Source organism: Martes martes (assembly GCF_963455335.1).
Source record: "Martes martes genome assembly, chromosome: 9".
In the NCBI taxonomy this organism is placed as follows: Eukaryota; Metazoa; Chordata; class Mammalia; order Carnivora; family Mustelidae; genus Martes; species Martes martes.
The window spans coordinates 104645664-104667390 of record NC_137896.1 but is presented as its reverse complement, the minus strand read 5'-3'; the positions used below and the strand labels follow the sequence as shown (position 1 = coordinate 104667390).

General features: G+C 50.5%; 2 protein-coding genes across 2 annotated transcripts in view; one reads left to right on the top strand and one right to left on the bottom strand.

Moving 5' to 3' along the window:
- Window positions 1-13529, top strand: part of SNRNP200 (small nuclear ribonucleoprotein U5 subunit 200) — a 28975-nt gene extending 15446 nt beyond the window's left edge. Inside the window, exons 22-45 of the mRNA XM_080814577.1 lie at window positions 221-373; window positions 487-567; window positions 805-888; window positions 1513-1619; window positions 1862-1980; window positions 2270-2424; window positions 2540-2729; window positions 2946-3119; window positions 4267-4427; window positions 4734-4961; window positions 5302-5493; window positions 5602-5780; window positions 5966-6117; window positions 6967-7075; window positions 7922-8030; window positions 8537-8726; window positions 8824-8988; window positions 9191-9312; window positions 9759-9902; window positions 10006-10182; window positions 10495-10655; window positions 10770-10851; window positions 12861-12953; window positions 13055-13529. Of these exons, the coding sequence (XP_080670703.1) occupies window positions 221-373; window positions 487-567; window positions 805-888; window positions 1513-1619; window positions 1862-1980; window positions 2270-2424; window positions 2540-2729; window positions 2946-3119; window positions 4267-4427; window positions 4734-4961; window positions 5302-5493; window positions 5602-5780; window positions 5966-6117; window positions 6967-7075; window positions 7922-8030; window positions 8537-8726; window positions 8824-8988; window positions 9191-9312; window positions 9759-9902; window positions 10006-10182; window positions 10495-10655; window positions 10770-10851; window positions 12861-12953; window positions 13055-13198 (3471 nt within the window). The 3' untranslated portion in view covers window positions 13199-13529. The remainder of the gene's footprint in view (window positions 1-220; window positions 374-486; window positions 568-804; window positions 889-1512; window positions 1620-1861; window positions 1981-2269; window positions 2425-2539; window positions 2730-2945; window positions 3120-4266; window positions 4428-4733; window positions 4962-5301; window positions 5494-5601; window positions 5781-5965; window positions 6118-6966; window positions 7076-7921; window positions 8031-8536; window positions 8727-8823; window positions 8989-9190; window positions 9313-9758; window positions 9903-10005; window positions 10183-10494; window positions 10656-10769; window positions 10852-12860; window positions 12954-13054) is intronic.
- A 1793-nt stretch (window positions 13530-15322) lies between these two features.
- Window positions 15323-21642, bottom strand: CIAO1 (cytosolic iron-sulfur assembly component 1). Its single transcript, XM_080814578.1, has 7 exons — window positions 21306-21642; window positions 20332-20480; window positions 20067-20178; window positions 19871-19959; window positions 19441-19642; window positions 18498-18585; window positions 15323-17633 (listed from the first exon to the last, which is right to left on the bottom strand). Exons 1-7 carry the CDS (start codon window positions 21442-21444, stop codon window positions 17393-17395), a joined length of 1020 nt encoding a protein of 339 aa, XP_080670704.1. The 5' UTR covers window positions 21445-21642; the 3' UTR covers window positions 15323-17392.
- Between the last annotated feature and the right edge of the window lie 85 nt (window positions 21643-21727).

The following is a 21727-nucleotide window of genomic DNA, read 5'->3' as shown; positions in this document are numbered from 1 at the left end:
CTTTCTATCACTTGCGTCGAGGTAGCTAATTCAGCTGTCTATTCTGTATGGGCATCAGCTCACCGTTGGTCAGTGTACTGTACCATCTTTCCTCATGTGTGTGCCGGGCGCTTGTGTTGCTGGGAATTCATCCAGTGGGCACCTGGGGCACCCACTGTCCATGGTGAGAGGTTGCCACTTGTCAGTGATCGCTGTTGGATTGAGTGTTCCTCCTTCATAGGTGACAGAACTGGGCCGCATAGCCAGCCACTACTACATCACCAATGATACCGTGCAGACCTACAACCAGCTGCTGAAACCCACTCTGAGTGAGATTGAGCTTTTCAGAGTTTTCTCCTTGTCCTCAGAGTTCAAGAACATCACTGTGAGAGAGGTGAGTCCCCACAGCGTGTTGGGACTGGTGGTTGGTACTCACTGCCGAGTTGCTGGATGGGTTCTCTCTGTGGTCACCTGGCTCTTCCATGACCTGTTTCCTTCTTTTGGCAGGAGGAGAAGCTGGAGCTGCAAAAATTGCTGGAGAGGGTGCCCATCCCCGTGAAGGAGAGCATTGAGGAGCCCAGTGCGAAGGTGGGCCCGCTCCCCTGCTCGGGCCAGGGAGTAGGTGGTGGTGTAACCTCCTAATTCGAGTTTCTCCCGGTTTTTGCATTCTTCTACATGTTCTTTTTATGTGGAATAATGATTATTTCATGCCTCTGTAGCAAGATCTTAACCTGGCATGTACTCCAGAATAGAAATGTGATTTGCTTTCTTGGACTGGGCTAGTCAATGATTGGCCACCTTCTGGCCAACCTTGCTTTTTTCCAGATCAACGTGCTGCTCCAAGCCTTCATCTCGCAGCTGAAGTTGGAGGGCTTTGCACTGATGGCGGACATGGTGTATGTTACACAGGTGAGAGCAGAGGGTGCTGCCAGAAGAGACCCGAATAGCTCCAGCCCCTGCTGGTGTGCGTCTTAGAGAAAGGTGGCCTGACCCTAGTGAGGAGGAAAGGAGGCCAGGTTTTGCCCTAGTTGGCTCGTTGGTTGATGTGTGTCTGTTATGGCTACTCTGTTTCACTGACCTTGAGCATGCGGAGAGGTAGGGCTTTAAGAGATCAGAGTGCTGGGGAGAGCCACAGACATCGTGTCTGCTTCCTCCAGAGGCTGACTTCACACTATGGCCGCTGGGCTCAGATACAAATCCGGAAATGGCAAAAGACTCTTAGCTATGTTTTGTCTTTACTTCTAAGGCCAAGTCACTAGCTCTTGCTAGATCCCTAAGCGCTAAGTGAGCCGAAGCTTTAAAATCATGCAGTGAGCATTAGGTTAAGAGGTACGGGGAGCTCGAACTGCATTTTTCTATTGTATGTTCAGCAAACATCTACTGTATAAAAGGGGAACAGTAATTACGAGGGGACTTTGTTTCTGAGTGGTATGCCTAAGTGCCTCAGAGCTTGAGGTAATGAAGTGTCAGGTGGCTTCATTAGGGCTGGGGAGAGTGGGGACTTAGCAGAGGGAGTGCTTTCTCTTTCCCCAGTCCGCCGGCCGGTTGATGCGTGCCATCTTTGAAATTGTCCTGAACCGGGGTTGGGCGCAGCTTACGGACAAGACCCTGAACCTCTGCAAGATGATCGATAAGCGCATGTGAGGGGCCGGGGGGCTGGGAGCTGGTCACTGCGAGTGAAGGTCCCCGGGCTGAGGGGCGGTGGGGAAGCCTGGGAGTGCGTGCTCTCCAGCCTTCACTAGTGAAGTGGGACTTGCACTGGGTGGGAGTTGAGAAAGGGAAGTCCCTTTGGGTGGAGCCTGGGTAGAGGGAAAGGGGCGGGCAGTGATGGCTTTTAAGTGTCGTTGCCGGTGCAGTTCTGGATGCCTTCCTTCCCGGCCAGGTGGCAGTCCATGTGTCCTCTGCGCCAATTCCGGAAACTCCCTGAGGAAGTAGTGAAGAAGATCGAGAAGAAAAACTTCCCCTTCGAGCGTCTCTATGACCTGAATCATAATGAGATAGGTGTGTGGGAAGCTCTCCTCTTTGTCCTTATGGCTCTGACATCTTTCCGCTCCTTCTTCCTTCCCAGTTCCAAGGCCTTGTGCCCTGTTGTCCTGCGTTCATTTCCCACCGTCCACTGAAGTAACAAGGCCAGCTCTTGGTCTTGGGCCTTCGAATCCTCTGGGCTGCACCGAGAGTCGGGGGAGGAGTCTGCACCCCAGAGTGGAATGTGCCCCTTGCCCTCAGGGCCCAGTTTGCAGCTCCTGCGTGGCAGGCTGGCTGCAGCCCCCATAAGCTCCCGTCCTCCTAGGGGAGCTCATCCGCATGCCGAAGATGGGGAAGACCATCCACAAGTACGTCCACCTCTTCCCCAAGTTGGAGTTGTCGGTGCACCTGCAGCCTATCACACGCTCCACGCTGAAAGTGGAGCTGACCATCACGCCCGACTTCCAGTGGGACGAGAAGGTGCGGCCTTGCCCGGGGAGGGCCTGTTTGCAGAGGAGACGCTCCCGAGGAGAGCTGGCCTGGAGCCGGGAGTCCACGCAGGCTCACATTCTCTCACCTGCGCTTGCGTTGGCAGGTTCACGGGTCATCGGAGGCCTTCTGGATTCTGGTGGAGGATGTGGACAGTGAGGTGATACTCCACCATGAGTATTTTCTGCTCAAGGCCAAGTATGCCCAGGATGAGCACCTCATCACGTTCTTCGTGCCTGTCTTTGAACCACTGCCCCCTCAGTACTTCATCCGAGTGGTGTCTGACCGCTGGCTCTGTGAGTGTGTGTCTGCATGTTCCCGTGGGGGTAGCTCTCCTGGGGGAATTGTGAGACTGTCTTGCCCTTTCTGTTGGACTGGACTCCGTGAGGTCAGAGCTATGCTAGCTGCCAACTAGCTGTTGCCTTGGGGTTTCCAGTGTGCGTGGAGGGGCTCTGAGGGGGCATTAGTAAAGGGAGGACTGCCCGTGACCCGTCCTGTTTCTGTTGTGGCAGCTTGTGAGACCCAGCTGCCTGTCTCTTTCCGGCACCTGATCCTACCGGAGAAGTACCCACCTCCAACCGAGCTTCTAGACCTGCAGCCCTTGCCTGTGTCTGCCCTGAGAAACAGCGCCTTCGAGAGCCTTTACCAGGATAAATTTCCTTTCTTCAACCCCATCCAGACCCAAGGTAGGCGTTTCCATCCCCAGGAGGTCATTTCTTTTGGGAGCCTTTTAAGGTCTTCTAGAGACTGTTTTGTGGTAGGAAGGGCAGGAGGGTGCTCAGGGAGATGGAGCTCAGCAGAGCCAACTGTGGGAGCACCCTGGGACTTTTTCCCTTCTCAGTCCTAGGTCACAGCTAGATTTCCTTTGCTTTTCTGCACGTGTCACTGGGGAGAGTCCGTAGAACAAGGCCTCCCATGGTGCACTGTTGTTTCTCAGGCAGCTGGGTTCGTGTGTGCAGCATTTGACGGAAGCCTCCTTCCCCTCATTGTTTTCAACAACGGCCATGGTCACAGAGCATGCCCTGTTATCCTAAGTCCTTTTGTTTTTTTTTTGTTTTTTGTTTTTTTGTTTTTTAAAGATTTTATTTATTTATTTGACAGAGATCACAAGTAGGCAGAGAGGCAGGAAGGGAAGCAGGCTCACTGCTGAGCAGAGAGCCCGACTCGGGGCTTGATCCCAGGACCCTGAGATCATGACCCAAGCCGAAGGCGGAGGCTTTAACCCACTGAACCACCCTGGTGCCCCCCCCCCCAAGTCCTTTTGGCTGAGTACATCTGGGTGTTTTCTTCTTCGTGCCGCCCACTGATCCCATGAGGGATTTTCTGTCCGTGACAATACTGTTAGTACCTGTTGTGCAGATGAGGAAACTCGGCAGGGAGAGGCCCCTCCACTGAACCAGCTGATAAACAGAACTTGGACTTTAACCAGCCTTAATGCCAGGATGTAGGCTTTGCCTTTTTCTTTAGTAGACCGTTTCCAGGGATCAGAGGAGAGTGTTACAGGAGGGGCAGAGAAAAGCAGGCAGTTCCTTTCTGTTCTGCGTCCTGGGCCCTGAGAGGACCGGCAGACAAGCACAGGGTGCTGCTATCCTGCAAATCTCCGTGCTTCCCAGACTCTTGGTCTGTGCTCTTCCCGTGCTGCCTGCGTGTGAGGGGAAGGAAGGGGGGGATGTAGTAGGCTGACTGCAGGTAGAGGCCCCAATGGCAGCCCCTCCGTGGTGGCACCTGAGGGTGGGCGGGCTGGCTGAGTTTCTCCTGGTGGCCTCTGTTCTGAGGAGCGGTCTGAGTCTCTCCTCTTCTCCATGTTCTCCCCACTGCTCTGCCGGTCTCCAGTGTTCAATACCGTGTACAACAGTGACGACAACGTGTTTGTGGGGGCCCCCACGGGCAGCGGGAAGACCATCTGTGCAGAGTTTGCCATCCTGCGGATGCTGCTGCAGAACTCGGAGGGGCGCTGTGTCTACATCACGCCCATGGAGGCTCTGGCGGAGCAGGTGCGTGGTGTGGTGGTGTGTCCCGGGTGCACTTGCCCGGAAGCTGCTTTCCTCTGAGCCCAGATCAGAATTCCCGAAGCCCTTGAAATTTGCAGGGTCAGTTGTGGCAAGACTCTGCTCTCTTTTGTTAATGTCCTCTGTGTGTGTACTGAAGGAAGACATTGCCATCCCTACAAGGCTGATGTGGGCTTATAAAGTAATTTGAGATGCACAGATCAAGTCTGTTTGGCTTCTAGGGCTTTTCTTCTTAAAAATGAAACGACGCCTGGCCTGATGTTTTCGGCCCTTCCTTTCCTTGCATGCCAGGTTTACATGGACTGGTATGAGAAGTTCCAGGACAGGCTCAACAAGAAGGTGGTGCTCCTGACGGGGGAGACTAGCACAGACCTGAAGCTTTTGGGCAAGGGCAACATCATCATCAGCACCCCAGAGAAGTGGGACATCCTCTCCCGGCGGTGGAAGCAGCGCAAGAACGTCCAGAACATCAACCTCTTCGTGGTGGATGAAGTCCACCTTATCGGGGGCGAGAATGGGGTATGGCTTGACCTTGAAGCACAGGAGAGCGGTTGTGATGGGCTGAGTGGCCTTGGCATTGGGACTTACCCTTGGGTCTGAGGCCAGAGACTAGGTGCTTCTTCCAAGAAGATTCTGCTTGTCACTTCATTCCAAAGGGACAGCGTGGGACTTTTTTGGTAGTACTCTGGGAAAATAGCATTGCTTAGTGGAGATTGGGTGCCATGGAGGAGGTGGAACCAAAGGCAGGAGCCATCCTGATTAGAAGGAGGAGTTAGGCGATCATTTTGTGGTGGTTGGGCTGTACAGAAAGGCTGGGGACGGTGCCTGGGCCTGTAGTGACTCCCTCTCTGTGTCCCAGCCTGTCTTAGAAGTGATCTGTTCCCGGATGCGCTACATCTCCTCCCAGATTGAGCGGCCCATTCGCATTGTGGCACTTAGTTCCTCACTCTCGAATGCTAAGGACGTGGCTCACTGGCTGGGGTGCAGCGCCACCTCCACTTTCAACTTCCACCCGAATGTGCGCCCGGTGCCCTTGGAGCTGCATATCCAGGTAGGGTCTGTCCTCCCCACCTCCCTGTCCTCTCTGCTCTCCCCACTCCTCCATGACCTCGAGTCAGAGGACCGGCTCCGACTTCTGTCTGTTTCCTTCGGTCTCCAGGGCTTCAACATCAGCCACACACAAACTCGCCTGCTGTCCATGGCCAAACCCGTGTACCATGCCATCACCAAACACTCTCCCAAGAAGCCGGTCATTGTTTTTGTTCCGTCCCGAAAGCAGACCCGCCTCACCGCCATCGACATCCTCACCACATGTGCCGCAGATATCCAGCGGCAGAGGTGGGGTGGGGTGGGATGGGGTGGGGGGAGTTGGGCCACCGCAGTGGGCTCACCTTGAAGGGCGCTCTGTTGATGAGGGTGGCAGTTAGCCCCCGTCAGACTAGGGGCTGGCCAGCAGCATAGTTGGAAGGGTCTTGCCAGGGACTGGAAGCGCTCTGAGCTGAATCTGTGTCCGTGCCCCCTAGGTTCTTGCACTGCACTGAGAAGGATTTGATCCCATACCTGGAGAAGCTAAGTGACAGCACGCTCAAGGAAACACTGTTAAATGGAGTGGGCTACCTGCACGAGGGGCTCAGCCCCATGGAGCGACGCCTGGTGGAACAGCTTTTCAGCTCAGGTGAGAAAAAGTCTTATGGCCCAGAGGGAGGTTCTAAGGGTGTATCACAGGCGGTGGGCACGCACCTTTACGATGTGGGTGATACTTTCAGCACGCTAATCACCTTCAAAATACTTTTCTGTTTTTTTTATCTATTATCTCATTTGATTGTCTCAGGTGCCTTGTGGTATGGGTAGAATATTGTGCCTGCAGGCTAGATGAGAAAACAGGCAGGCATGTAAGGTAGTATTACTTAAGAACTGGGTTTTCTAGAACAGGACTTTCACCAGTAGACCTGGTTTTCCATGGATTCCACACTTGCCAAGGTTGTTAGACTTTAGAGGTGTAGTAAATGCTAGAACATGAGTCTCATCTGGGTGGTCTGGGTGCTGCTGTCCCTTGCTGACTTGTGGCATGTCACGCAGAGCGTTCTCACTCTGACACTGTTTGGTGGAGCTGCATTGGAGATGCTCCTGCCACAGTCGGTGGCACTCTCTGGTGCTTGATCCTGTCACTCACGGCTCAGTGTTGCTGCCACGTACAGAGCCAGCCCATGACTGAGGTGGCGTTAGCCCTTTCCATTCAGCAAGGCCAGTGTGTCAGGCAGATGGCTAGGCCTAGCTTTCCCTGTGTTTGGGATTCCGTTACAGGATGACCCCATTTCCTGTAGGCTGGTCTTCTGAGCTAGGCAACAGCAGCATGGGGCCACCTCTTGGAGAATTGTGTCAGCCCTTAGTTATTATTAGGGCTCCTTCCCAGCAAGCTTTGCTGTGAGTTCTGAAGCGGAGCACAGGAGAAGCCCCTACCTGCGCAGGAGATGAAGCCCCCCAGGGAGCCCTGCTCTCAGGCGTCTTCTCCCCTCTGCCTCAGGGGCCATCCAGGTGGTGGTAGCTTCTCGGAGTCTCTGCTGGGGCATGAATGTGGCCGCCCACCTGGTGATCATCATGGACACCCAGTACTACAATGGCAAGATCCACGCGTGAGTCTCGCCGTCCTCTGTTATTGGGAACGTTCCTCCTGAAATGAACGTAACAGCTGCAGATCCAGGGCTTAGGAAGGAAATGGGTTAGGGAGATAAACAGCAGAGATTCCCTCATAGCCAGGCATCCCAGAGTTTTTAGTCTCAGGGCCTGCACTCACTTTTGGTTCTGTTGTCCATCTATCGTATTTCAGCAAGTTGGAGAAACGGAGTTTGAGCTAGAGACTAGGTAGTTTATTTTATAGATTGGGAAAGGGACATGGTTCAAGTCACACGCCTTTGTGGTTACAAGAAGGCGAAGGTTTGGTTTTTCTTAGAAGAAGTTTGAATGATTTAATTCTTAATAATTTTTATATAATATATAAATTATAATTTATATATATATATTATATAATATTTATAGAAATAAAATAAAAATTTTCTCAAAATGTAGATTTTTTTTTCCCAAAGTGAATGTTGTTTATGGCTTATCTTAATGTCTAAAATTCCTTCTAGGTTTAGATTTTAGTCAGGTGACTTACTCATGACATGCAGCTGTTTGAAAGTTTGACTTGCATATTTGATCCTTTATTAGGGAGTTACTCGCTTTTGGCATTTGCTGGGTTTGTAGCTTTGGTTCAGGGACCCTGAGCAGCAGCAAAGTCCAAACTCTTACACTGGAAAACAACAGTGACCTAGAGACAAACAAGTGACACTAGGACCTGAGCACAGGTAGTCCTAAGCACAGGGATGAGCTGTAATTTGCTACTGTCGCACTTATTCTTTGACGTCGAGGGAGCCTGAGTCCCCTGCGTGTGGTCTCCATGTTGAAGCATCTTTGTTGCCTTTCCTCTCTCCTGTTGCCAGGTATGTGGATTACCCCATCTACGACGTGCTGCAGATGGTGGGGCACGCCAACCGCCCTTTGCAGGATGACGAGGGGCGCTGTGTTATCATGTGCCAGGGCTCCAAAAAGGTCGGTCCCGGCATCGGGCAGCCTCGTGAGATCCTGGGCCTCAGAGTAGATTCTTGAATAGATGTCTTTCCTCGTTTACGTTCTTTCCTGTCAACTTCTGTTTCTTTTATTTTCTACGTTGCTTTTGTAATAAGCCTCTCAGCCACATGGAATCTTGTAACTCTTTGTTTTTGCTGCTGCTGTTGACTCCACTTGTTGAGGTCTTTACTTTCTGGCTGGTTCTTCGTGTACTGTTAGACCTGCATGACTCGCTCGATCCCTGTTCCCATTGTAAGACTGACCAGGGATGCAGGTGGGAACAGGCGCCCACACCCACCATTCCATGTGCACACCTGATGTGCCAGGTGCAGACCCAGTTCACCCTGTCGGTGCAGTGATTTCTTCCATTGTTGAATTAGCTGTGTCTGTCACACAAAGGCTATTCCCTGTCGATTTGCCCTCGGCCCTCCTTTGTGACCTTGTTGTCACTGACACTTTATTACTATCTTTCCTTTTCTAATCCACAGGATTTCTTCAAAAAGTTCTTATATGAACCATTACCAGTGGAGTCACACCTGGACCACTGTATGCATGACCACTTCAATGCCGAGATTGTCACCAAGACCATAGAGAACAAGCAGGACGCCGTGGACTACCTGACCTGGACCTTTCTGTACCGCCGCATGACCCAGAACCCCAATTACTACAACCTGCAGGGTCAGTGGACTTGGGGGGAGGCACAGTGTCCTTTTGTGCTTCTCCCAGCCCTTGCTGGCCATCTCCCGGTGACTCCCTGCTTCTTTCACCTTCGCAGGCATCTCCCATCGTCACCTGTCTGACCACTTGTCCGAGCTCGTGGAGCAGACCCTGAGTGACCTTGAGCAGTCTAAGTGCATCAGCATTGAGGACGAGATGGATGTGGCACCCCTGAACCTGGGCATGATCGCTGCTTACTATTACATCAACTATACCACCATTGGTGAGGGGCTGGCAGGGGCTGCTGTCCACGGAGTCTGAGGCAGAGAAGTCCTCTGCAGGGGCCTGTAGCCCACTGGGATGAGTGAGCCCGGGGCTTTGAGTGCCCTGTGTGCTCATTGGAAGGATGGATTGTAGGGTAGTGCCAGGGGTAGGGTAGCCTCTTTTTCTGACTCCTCCCCTTTCTCCGCATCCTTGGCTGTCAGAGCTCTTCAGCATGTCCCTGAATGCCAAGACCAAGGTGCGAGGGCTTATTGAGATCATCTCCAACGCGGCAGAGTATGAGAACATTCCTATCCGGCACCATGAAGATAACCTCCTGCGGCAGGTGAGGACATCTTGGATTCAGGACAGTGTCTTTGGAATTGACACTTGGCCTCTGTGCCCAGAGCACATGGTGTCCTTGTCACCACCAGAAAACCCCAACACGTCCATCACCCACATTTCTCTTGGTTTTGTTTTGTTTTTTGTTTTTAAAGATTTTATTTATTTATTTATTTGACAGATCACAAGCAGGCAGAGAGGCGGGTGGGTGGGAAGCAGGCTCCCTGCCGAGCAGAGAGCCCATTGCGGGGCTCCATCCCAGGACCCTGAGATGAGACCTGAGCCAAAGGCAGAGGCTTAACCCACTGAGCCACCCAGGCGCCCCCACACTTCTCTGTTACTGAAGGGTTGTGAGCTTGGGCAGGTGGTATATTGGGCCTGATTGGGCCCGAGAGCTGTTCTTGGGCAGGGTCATGTGTTCATCACTAGCTGTTTTTCTTCGCCTTCCAGTTGGCTCAGAAGGTCCCCCACAAGCTGAATAACCCGAAGTTCAATGACCCTCACGTTAAGACCAACCTGCTCCTGCAAGCTCACCTGTCCCGCATGCAGCTGAGTGCCGAGCTGCAGTCGGATACAGAGGAGATCCTCAGCAAGGTAGGGGTGGGTGCAGGTACGGGTGTGGAGTGGAGGGGTCCGGGCTGACCTGCGAAGGAGTCGTTCCAAGCCTGTGTTCTCCTCCGCTCCTCTCCTCATTTAGGCAATCCGGCTCATCCAGGCCTGTGTGGATGTCCTTTCCAGCAATGGGTGGCTCAGCCCTGCCCTGGCAGCTATGGAGCTGGCCCAGATGGTCACCCAGGCCATGTGGTCCAAGGACTCCTACCTGAAACAGCTGCCACACTTCACCTCAGAGCATATTAAACGTTGCACAGACAAGGTGAGCTGGGACTGGACCTGGACGGTTGCGTGGCTAAGCCAGGTGGTCTGGGAGGTGGGGTTAGTTGAAGGGGGTGTGGGCGGTGAGTCATGGTAGGGGGTGGTTGGAGTTTCTCCGAGTTTTTCTGAGGGTGTTGCATACTAAGATACTAGAGAGCCTGATGGCTGTGCAGTTGTGGGCTGTGTTCTTTCTTAAGCTGTGTCTTTAGATGATCTGAAAGCACAGAAAGTAAAACTAGCAGCTGTCTGGAGCCAAGTTTCATTTGCTGTTAGTATGTGTTCTCCTCCCTTGACCTCCGGATCCCTGTTGCAGGGAGTGGAGAGCGTTTTTGACATCATGGAGATGGAAGATGAAGAACGCAATGCGCTGCTTCAGCTCTCGGACAGCCAGATCGCGGATGTGGCCCGCTTCTGCAACCGCTACCCGAACATCGAGCTTTCTTACGAGGTGGTGGAGAAGGACAGCATCCGCAGGTGAGTCTGGTCCAGCCACGCGCCCTGCTCTGGGGTCCCTGCCAGTCTCGGGGTGGCGGCGCACCCCAACCCCCCTGCCACGGCGCTGATGAGCTGCCCTGCTCTTCCCCACAGTGGCGGGCCGGTGGTGGTGCTGGTGCAATTGGAGCGTGAGGAGGAAGTCACGGGCCCCGTGATTGCGCCTCTCTTTCCACAGGTGGGTCCTGGGAGCTGGACAGGAGTAAAAACCAGATAGAAAGCTTCCTGAAATTTCCTCCTGAAAGCTTATTATAACTAAGATTTTTAAAACTGTCAAAAAGAGCCTCGAATGAACTCCCTTAAAAAAAAAAAATTTATTCATTCGAGAGAGCGAGAGAAAGCATGAATAGAGGTGAAAAATAGAGGGAAAAGCAGACGTCCCTGCTGAGTCAGGAGCCTGATGTGGGGCTCGATCCCAGGACCCAGAGGTCACAGCCAGAGTAGAAGACAGACACCCAACCATCTAAGCCACCCAAGCGCCCCATGAACTCTGATTTTTTTTTTTTTTTAAGGATTTTATTTATTTATTTGACACAGAGAGAGAGATCACAAGTAGGCAGAGAGGCAGGCAGAGAGAGGAGGGGAAGCAAGCTCCCTGCTGAGCAGAGAGCCTGATGTGGGGCTTGATCCCAGGACCCTGAGATCATGACCTGAGCCGAAGGCAGAGGCCCAACCCTCTGAGCCACCCAGGCGCCCATGAACTCTGATTTTTGAGTAGCAGTATGCGGTTTCTTCCAGAGGCCTTGACCTTTAGCTAGTGTTCAGAGTTCAGTGGTAAGTTGTCAGTAGGGGAGGGAAATTTAGGGTAATGACGAGCCCCAAGGCCGAAAATGGGGCCATGGTAGTTTTGTTGTTTTTTGCTTGAAGACAATTCAGGTGACTGGTCATTGTTAAAGACATCAGGGCTTTTCTAGTTGGTATTTCTTCTCTCTCACTGCCATTTCACTCTGCATCTGGTTGCTTGGTTCTTTACCACCAGAGAGAAAATCTGATCCCTTATATGAGAAAATAATTAAAGACTGAACGCAGAAACCAGATACAATGTAATGTTTCATTTCATAAACTAGTGGTTTAATAGGCTCTGGGGAAGGAGCTCTTTGAACCGGAATACTTGGGCTTTCTGACAGGGATGGCCTGCTCTGGGTCCTGTCCACAGGCTGGCTCATCTCTGCGTCAGTGTGTTTTGCTTAATCTGATGTAAGTGCTTTGAACCTAAAAGGGTTTCAGAGGAACTCCGCTGCCAGGCCTCAAAGACAGATCTCTGATAGTGGAATTTTAGATTCATTGGCAAGCACTGAATGTCAGGAGAAGGTGTTTTGGAATAAATAAGGAAATGAGCCAGAACCAACAGTGAGTTCATCTACTTAAAAACAGAGTTCATTTGAGCTACCTTTTTGACAGTTTCAAAATCTTAATTGTACCAAATGTCTTTTGGAGGGGGGGGGAGGATTTTATTTCATTTTAAAAGATTTATGTATTTCATTTTTTTTTAAGATTTTTATTTATTTATTTGACAGAGAGAGATCACAAGTAGGCAGAGAGGCAGGCAGAGAGAGAGAGAGAAGCAGGCTCCCACCGAAGGAGACAGCCCGACGCAGGGCTTGATCCCAGGACCCTGAGATCATGACCCGAGCTGAAGGCAGAGGCCCAACCCACTGAGCCACCCAGGCGCCCCTGTATTTCATTTTTTTTAAAAAGATTTTATTATTTTGAGAGAACATGAGCACGAGTGAGGGGGAGGTGCAAAGGGAGAGGGAAAAGCACACTCCCCTGAGCAGGGTGGCCAGTGTGGGGTTTGATCCCAGGACACCAGGATCATGACCCGAGCTGAAGGCAAACGCTTAACTGAGCCACCCAGACACCCCTTATTTATGTATTTTAGAGAGAGTGCTTGCGCTGGGCGGGGTGGGTTGGGGGAGACAGAGGGAGAGGGGGAGAAAGAATCTCAGGTGGACTCCCTGCTGAGTGAGGAGCCCAACAGATGGTCTCGATCCCAGGACCCTGAGATCATGACCTGAGCTGCAATTCAGAGTTGGCCACCTAACTGACGGAGCCGCCCAGGTGCCTCCAGGAGGAAATTTTTAGGAAGCTTTCTATCTGTTTTTTGTTTTCCTACTTTTATAACCATTCTCATGGTCTCATCCTCAAGTTCTACATACTGAAATTCTTGGCTTTTGGTCACTGCAGAAACGTGAAGAGGGCTGGTGGGTGGTGATCGGTGATGCCAAGTCCAACAGCCTCATCTCCATCAAGAGGCTGACCCTGCAGCAGAAGGCCAAGGTGAGTTAACACTGACCCCAGCATTTGATCTGAGATGGGGTCAGGGTGAGGTTCCTTCTCCTGTGTCTGTGCTCACACTGATTTCTGCCTGCTCTCTCTAGGTGAAGCTTGACTTTGTGGCGCCAGCCACTGGTGCCCACAACTACACCCTGTATTTCATGAGCGATGCGTACATGGGATGTGACCAGGAATACAAATTTAGTGTGGACGTGAAGGAGGCGGAGACAGACAGTGACTCAGACTGAGTCCAGAGGCACTTACTCTTAAAAAGACGAGAGAAGAATTGCACCTGAATCAGGAACATGTGCAGTTCTGTGGGGACCAGGTCTGTTGGTGTGAGATCTGGCCAGCCAGGGCAGGTGCTGTCCCAGCCCCCTTCTACTTGGCTCTCTTATTGCTTTGCCATCTCAACTTCAGATCCAGTGTCCGCAGGTGTCCTGACACTGTCCAGCATAAACTATGTACAGCATTTTTAGGCATGTTCTGTGTAGTTCCTTTTGTCAGACAGTCTCATCAAATAACTTGGAGAAACCATTTGTCTTTGCAGTATTTCCAAATTAAAGTTTCCTTCCTCTACCTAAGGCCCTTGGCCAAAAACATTTGGATTTTTTTTAGCCACTGAACTTGCTTATAATGAATACTTCTAAAGATTTATTTATTTATTTATTTGACAGAGATCACAGTAGACAGAGGCAGGCAGAGAGAGAGAGGGAAGCAGGCTCCCTGCTGAGCAGAGAGCCCGACGCAGGACTCGATCCCAGGACCCTGAGATCATGACCTGAGCCGAAGGCAGCGGCTTTAACCCACTGAGCCACCCAGGCGCCCTATTGAATACTTCTAGAGGACAGGGCTGCTCTTTAGTTGGGCTGTCACCTGCAGCCTTTCCAGTCAGTGCAGAGAAGGAAACAAGGTTAGATAGCTGTCAGGTTTATGCCCTTGTCTCCCACCTCTTATTACCCAGGTATCAGCACTACTGTAGGAACTAACACTGAACTTGAGTTTCAAGATCTGTAGTGTCCCCTCCCATAAGGAGGTAGTACCAGAAACAGTATTAAAATGCACCAGCTGGGTGTGGCCCAGTCCTGGTAACCAGTTCTCTGGTCTAGATTTACAAATTTTGCTCTTCAAATTCTTGCCTTCTGTTAATTAGGAATATGCATAAAATTTGGAGGTAATTTTCAAGCGTAGTTTCTCTAGGTCAGCAATTTTCAAGTAATAGGACTTTAGGACACCTTTACATGACAAAAAGTTAAGAACCCCAAAGATATTTTATCATCTTAGTTACATCTTTTGATGTTTACTTATATTGAGGATTAAAACAAAACAATGCATTTAAAAAAAATTTTTTTTTTAAGGTTTTATTTACTTGAGAGAGAGACGCAAGCTTCCCCACGGAAGCCTGATAGAGGGGCTTGATCCCAGGACCCTGGGATCATGACCTGAGCCGAAGGCAGATGCTTAACCAACTGAGCCACCCAGGCGTTCCAGTAACCTAGTGGTTTTTTTTTTTTAAAGATTTTATTTGACACAGAGAGAGAGATCACAAGTAGGCAGAGAGGCAGGCAGAGAGAGAGGAGGAAGCAGGCTCCCTGCCGAGCAGAGAGCCCGATGCGGGACTCGATCCCAGGACCCCGAGACCATGACCTGAGCCGAAGGCAGAGGCTTAACCCACTGAGCCACCCAGGCGTCCCTACCTAGTGTTTTTTTAATGAAAAATACCTTCTAAAACAAATCCAGGGAGAAGACTGCATTTTACATTTTTACAAATCTCATTAGATCAGGTCTACTCTAATGGAAGACATTTTCATAGCTGTTTCTATAATTTTGCATATTGTTTATTGAAGTGAAATGAAGTAGAACTGTCTTTACCCAGATATGAAGTCAGAAAAGGGCTCTTTTTATTTTAAGATTTTTATTTATTTATTTGACAGCACAAGTAGGCAGAGTGGTAGTCAGAGGGAGTGGGAGAAGCAGGCTCCCCATTGAGCAGAGAGCCCAACATGGGGCTCGATCCCAGGACCCTGGGATCATGACTGGAGCCAAAGGCAGACACCCCCACAAAAGGGTTATTAAAGCCTCTTCAGGTGATTATCTATTTGATATTATACTGAGACCCCACAAGTGGTAGTTTTTTAAAGGCAATGTGGAATCTGAAACCTCATCAAATAAGCCTCAGTTAAAACCACTGGTCTTGGGGTGCTTGGGTAGTGCAGTCACTCAGGCATCTGACTTGGTATAAGCTTAGGTCATGATCTCAGGGTCATGAGGTAGAGCTCCACAGTGGGCTCTCTGCTTTAGATTCTCTCCCTCTGTCACTCCCACTCTTGCTCTCTAAAATAGATCTTAACAAAAATATCCCACTGGTTTTACAAGTTTACGATTTTATTTATTTGAAAGAAAGAGCACAGGCAGGGGGAGGGACAGGAGAGGGAGAAGCAGGCTCCATGCTGAACAAGTGCAAGGGCCTGAGCAGAAAGCAGATGCTTAACCTACTGAGTCACTCAGGTACCTGGCCCCCCCACCCCACTTTTTAAAAAGATTTTATTTGGTCTTATGCTTTGAATGAATTTCTTAACCATGAAAGATTTTGTAATATCATGCATTAGTCATGTGGAAAATGTTTGTTCACTGATTTAGGCAGATCTTCCAAATGACACATTTGGTCATACAGATCACATCTGTTGATACCACCAATCTCATCAGAAAAGTCTTAAGCGTTGGGAAGATGTCAGGCTCAAGGTGGCAATACAGCTTTTCAAAAATTTTAATTTTTTTCGAGAGCTTAATTTTTCATTGGCAATACCACCAGTTTCCCTTGAAGTGAAAGGCTCACTCCATCCATTTCCCAGAAAACGTCTGCCAGATAAGCCAAGTCCATGTAACAGAATTTGCTAGTTTCTTCAAGAAGGCGCCAGGAAGACAGTTCAGCTTGCACAATGGCTTTTCGTCGAGACGGCCTTACTTCAGTGTGCGGCGGAAGGGCTTTATCCTGCTTCCCACTGTCAGCGTGTTAGCTGTGTTCTTGGGGGTCAAGATTTAATGCAATTTTTAACTGGCTCTATCCGACATTTCTTTTTTTTTTTTTTTTTAAAGATTTTATTTATTTATTTGACAGACAGAGATCACAAGTAGGCAGAGAGGCAGGCAGAGAGAGAGGAGGAAGGAGGCTCCCCGTCGAGCAGAGAGCCCGATGCGGGACTTGATCCCAGGACCCTGGGATCATGAACCGAGCCGAAAGCAGAGGTTTTAACCCACTGAGCCACCCAGGTTCCCGTCTATCCGACATTTCTAAGCGAGGTTGCCACTGTTTGTACTGTGAGGGCAAGGCAGTGATGACTAACCACTAGTGTGGTGTGCCACTGCTTTGACTCCTGCCACAGCTGACTGTACAGGTCCCCTGAAAGGCTCTCGGGACTATACACTGACAGCCATTGCGCTAGACACCGTCCTCAGCTGTCTTTTCAAAATCTAAGGTCATGATCTCAGTGGTATAAAAAATCAGGTGAAGGCTATAGCTTTGGGGAGGTCCTCAAGTCCAAACCCATTACAGAAGTGACTTTCAGAAGACAACCTGAATGATGTTGAAGTGATAGCTTAAGGAGTGATTCTCTACCTTTTTTCATTATCATGCCCCTAATGAGCCTTATTCAATGTCTTTTTTCTTTTCACCCCCACCATGAAAATTTAATACTGGAGGTTCATTAGAGAGCCACAAATTATGGTCTCTCAGATTTTTCTTGCCCCCCACCCAAGAACTGATTTTCTGCTCCATTGAGAATGTATGCCTGTAGCCAGTAATAACTCTCTCTTAGGGTTCACACCCTTCCTGATTTTTCAGCATTTCCAGTTGCCACCACAGCATAATGGCTGGCACAGAAGATACACGAGTTTCTTAGGGAAAGCAGAAGTATGTCTCACTCTAAGCCAGCCTACATTAAAAAATTTCCTTCCAATACTGACTGAATGTCTTAAATGTACGAATTTACCCAGAAACCAGGAAGGCAGGACCTATTTCAGAAAAGGACTCACCATGGAATTCTTTTAAGTTGTGAATGTCCTTATGAAATAGAACTTGGGATTCAGATGACCTATTTCTATAAAGCTTCCAATTTCTGAAAAGCCTAAGATGTACCCCTTCTACACAGAGATAGGATGACTATAAATACTATATTCACCCCCCAAAACTGAACACTGGGCCCTCAAGCAAGCAAAACCTGTGGCATAACCACAACGCACTGCTGTTCTGTAGCTCTTTACCAAGGGCCCCATGTCAAAGGGGACGAGTGAGTGGTTCTGTGGCTCTGCACTTCTCCCCAAGACTGAATGGAAGAGAGCCAAGTTAGATGAAGGTCAAGGGTCCTCCTCCAGGTCCTCTTAGGGCTGGGAAAGTCTTAGGACATTTTCTGGGGAACCATGATTCTGTCCAAAGTCAGGGTGGCTCAGATGCCTTCTGGTCGCTGATACTTCCAGAAGGCCACCTCCCCGTCATCGCTGCAGGAGGCCAGAAGCCCCTGCTCCTTAGGGTTCCAGGCCACACAGTTGACATCCTGGGAATGGGCCTGAGGCAAGTGGGCTGTCAGGGAGAAGGTGGGCTGCTGTGGATCTGAGCTGGGATCCTCCTCGAACACACGGATGGCATCATCGCCACAAGCTGTAGCCAGGGCCCCTGTCAGCTGACACCTGGAAGGAACATGTGGACCCGTGAGTATGCAGGTGGCTCCTCCCTCCCCAACCTGGCAGATTAGGCAGAAGACATTACAGTCTTCCCGCAGCTCTTCCCAAACTGCAGGCCTCCACTTAAAGTCTGTTACTGAAGAGCTTCCCTAACACAAAGATCACCCCCTCATTCTTCAAGGGCTGCCATCTAGGTTAGATTGCCCCAGTCAACCCCAAAACGCCGTGACTCTGAACTGCACTTCTGTCACTTAGCACAAGCACCTTCCCTTATCCCCAAGTCATCCTTAACTATTTCTTTAGACAGTAATAGGCCGCTGAATTTTACCATACTTCCCCTAAAGTCACCTTTGTCATTGCCAAACGTTTGCTAATATAAAAGCTTAGATGCATATCAACTATTTTCATCATTTAGGATTATTTCCTACAGATGGGATTCCTAGGGCCAGAACTGCCCTCTGACCACTCTCCTATATGAATGGTACGGCTTTCCTAGACTCCATTAGGGTAGAGTCAGTGTTGCCAAACCATAAAAACTCCACAGCCAATAATCCAATTTCAAGAATAAATGAATAAATCTTTCTGGCTGTGTGATTACCTACCCCCACCCCCCGCCAACACAAGGCTGGTGCTGACCTCACAGCTTGTCAACTTAAAAGTAGCTATAGGCCTGGGTCTCTAAGTCTGTTCTGTGCTCCTATGAACCTCAGACCAGCTGGCCCTAGGCCAGCATGGTACACAGTATGCCGGATCGGAAGAAATGAGGGTAGCTGCTCTCTGTCCACATACTCCCAGAGGTGGTAGAAACACGGGGTTTTTGTCTTCTCTAAAATCTCTCCAAACGGGTGGGTGTGGGGATGGAGGTCTTACCAAGCAACGTCGTAAATGGTCCTGGAGTGGAAGCCTGACAAAGTGCAGATACATTTCCAGCTGGGGTCAGAGCCGCTGCATGCCACCCCTGCACGACAGACTTCTCTTGAGCCTAAGACATGTCTGTGTCCTGGGCACCTCGGGGGCGGAGCTCCTTACCTGCCCTCCCTCACCCCCACCTTCAATCACCAGGCCTCATTTTTGTTCCTCTGTCCCTATCCTTACTTATCTGCCTTACATACTGTGGCCAGACAGGGATTTTTACAGCAGAATTCTGAGAAGGAAAGGTCCTGTTCTTTAAGAACTTTCTGCTGCAGACTAGGTCTGACCAGTTAGCCTGTCTTTTAAGGCCATCAACCAGCCCAACCAGCCACCCGACCCACCATATTACTCCCCAAATCCTTTCTGCCCTATGCTCCATCTAAAGGAATCACAGTGCCTGATGTAAATTTAGGCTTTTGCACCTTCAATGCCTTTGCTCAGCTGTTCTGTTCTCAACCAGAAGTCTCTTCTCTTATTAAATTCTTCTTATGTTAAAATCTTACTGGGGCGCCTGGGTGGCTCAGTGGGTTAAGCCTCTGCCTTCAGCTCAGGTCATGATCCCAGGGTCCTGGGATCAAGCCCCGCATTGGGCCCTCTGCTCGGCAGGGAGCTTGCTTCCCCCTCTCTCTCTGCCTGCCTCTCTGCCTATTGTGATCTCTGTCTGTCAAATGGATAAATAAAATCTTTAAAAAAAAAAAAAAATCTTACACACATTTTCCAGTTCGGGTGAAATGGCTCCTCTTCCACACAGCCTTCCCTGATTCTGCCAGGACTCACTTGGGAGCCCTCTTGTGCCACATGTCCCTTTCTACTCCAATTTGCTGTGATTCACCTTTGTGTCTTAGACCCTTAGTACACTGTAAACCTCAGGAGTCTCCTTTAGCTCTTACTGGCCCCTCACCTTGCTCATTGTCCGGTAGATACTGGCGCCAGATACGCACAGTACGGTCGTCACTGCAAGATGCCAAGCGCTGGCCACTGGGGTCAAAGGCTAAGCTCCACACAGTGGATTCATGGCCTTCAAGGGTAGCATAGCATACCCAATCATCTTCTTCCTCCCGGTACAGCTTCACTGTGTCATCATAGCTGGCAGAGGCTAACAGCTGAGAGGAAGGGGGGAAACACAGCACTTGTCTATATGGTTCAGGAAGTGCCTAGAGTTCCAAGACCTCTCCCAGCTAGGACAGTCCCAGCACTCTGTCTTTGGAAAGGGATTAATAATGTCTTTCGGTCACAGATAGAGATCCTCAGGTGGAGGCTGAAGAGCAGAGGAAGGCTGGGTACAACCCTCCACACCAAAATCCCTTCCCACCAATAAACCAGTCTCTTACCTCCTGGCTTGGGTGCCAAACCACATGTTTGACATCCTGTGTATGAGAGTTGAGGACACTGACACATTCATACTCATCTTCTTCATCAACTGTGGGAGGGAAAAAGAAAAGACCCCATGAGCTGACTCTTATCAGGACACAGAGGGGGATGTCTGTTCACTAGCTCCCAACCACATCTGGAAGGATCTAGACTCACCTTCCCAGACCCACACACTCTTATCTCGGCTGCAGGTAGCAAGGAGGTTGCCAGAAGGGGCCCAAGCCACTGACTTGACCTCATTTTCATGGCCCTCCAGAGTAGTTACACACTGTGAAAACAGAAGAAAAACAAGAATCAAGCAACTAAGACCTCTGGTGTTTTTTTCATAGGTACAGCCAAGCTAGTCCAGGTTGGCTCAGGTTCCTGAACCAGCCATGGGGAGCAAAAGGACAACAATCCTGCTCCCATCCAGCCTGGTTACCTCAAAGTCATCCTGGTTCTTTTTCCAAATGCAAGTGGTAGCATCAAAACTGGCGGAGGCCAGGTAATTGCCACAGGGAGACCAGGCCACCTTCCGCACAGTGCGCTGGTGGCCTTCAGAAAGGACAGATTTGCAGATCCAGCTGTCACCTAAAAGCAAATGACAGGTCAAGCTCTGGAGCTGGGTGCACAAGAAGGTGCAGAAGCACTATCAATGCAGATGGATAATGGGGGTTAGTACTGTAACCGGAGCCGGAGCCAAACTGCGCTTACCAAGCTGGGCTTAATTGGTGTATTTAACAACAGGCTTTCAGGGGCGCCTGGGTGGCTCAGTGGGTTAAAGTCTCTGCCTTTGGCCCAGGTCATGATCCCAGGGGATTGACCCCTGCATAGGGAATCTTTGCTCAGCAGGGAGCCTGCTTCCACCTCTCTCTTTCTCTCTCTGCCTGCCTCTCTGCCTACTTGTGATCTCTGCCTGTCAAATAAATAAAATCTTTTAAAAAACAAAACAATACAGGCTTTCAAAAAGCTGTAACTAACTACTTCCTCTACTTCCTCTGCAGGAATCTAAAATAAATCAGAGGAGTCCCCTTTCTGATTTAAAACTGTCAACGGTTCCCAAATTCCCTCAGGATAAAATTTAAACTTCACATCGTGTAGTAAATTACTCTGGGGACTACATTCCTAACACCCTTCTCTCCTTTTCCGGTCTCAGCAACTATCACAATTCCCTCAATATTTCCAACCTATGGATGTTTTTGCTTCCAATACTTGCCGACTCCTTCACCCAAAAAGTCTTTCCTAGAGTGGATAACGTCTAACTTGAAGGTGGCTTTTCCCTCCTTCCCCCCTGGCCTGTAACCTCATTGCGGGTCGGCTTGCCCCAAAGGCTGCGCACTCCCTGAGCCCGGCACCCACACTATGCGCAAGCTGAACCCTCTGCAGCAGGGGTCGTCCAGCGAGGCCGGGACTGACCTTCCGTGCCCCAGATGCGGACTCTACGGTCACCACCGCACGACGCCAGGAGGGTTCCCGCGGGGTTCCAGGCCAAGAACCAGCAGCGGGAGTCCGGGTGTGCCGGGACGCGAGCCAGCAGCACCAGCGAGTCCTTCATGGCGGCCCAGAGCAGTGTATTGAGGAGGTGGGCAGAGGTGGTCGCGCCGACCGCGAATTCCACGGCTCAAACCCCCGCGACGCCCACTACGGCCTCAGACGGCCCTCGGATACCGCCGCTTCCGCCGGAGGGCCAGGGTTGTCCTGGGAACTCAGGTGCCCGCCGCTGCGGCCGTGCTGCCCTCTGGGAGTTGTAGTCAGCTTGGCACGCCTGGCGGCAAGTACCGCGGGGCAGCCTCGAACTACCAGTCCCGTGAGGCCCTGCGCAGGGAGCCGGGGGCGCG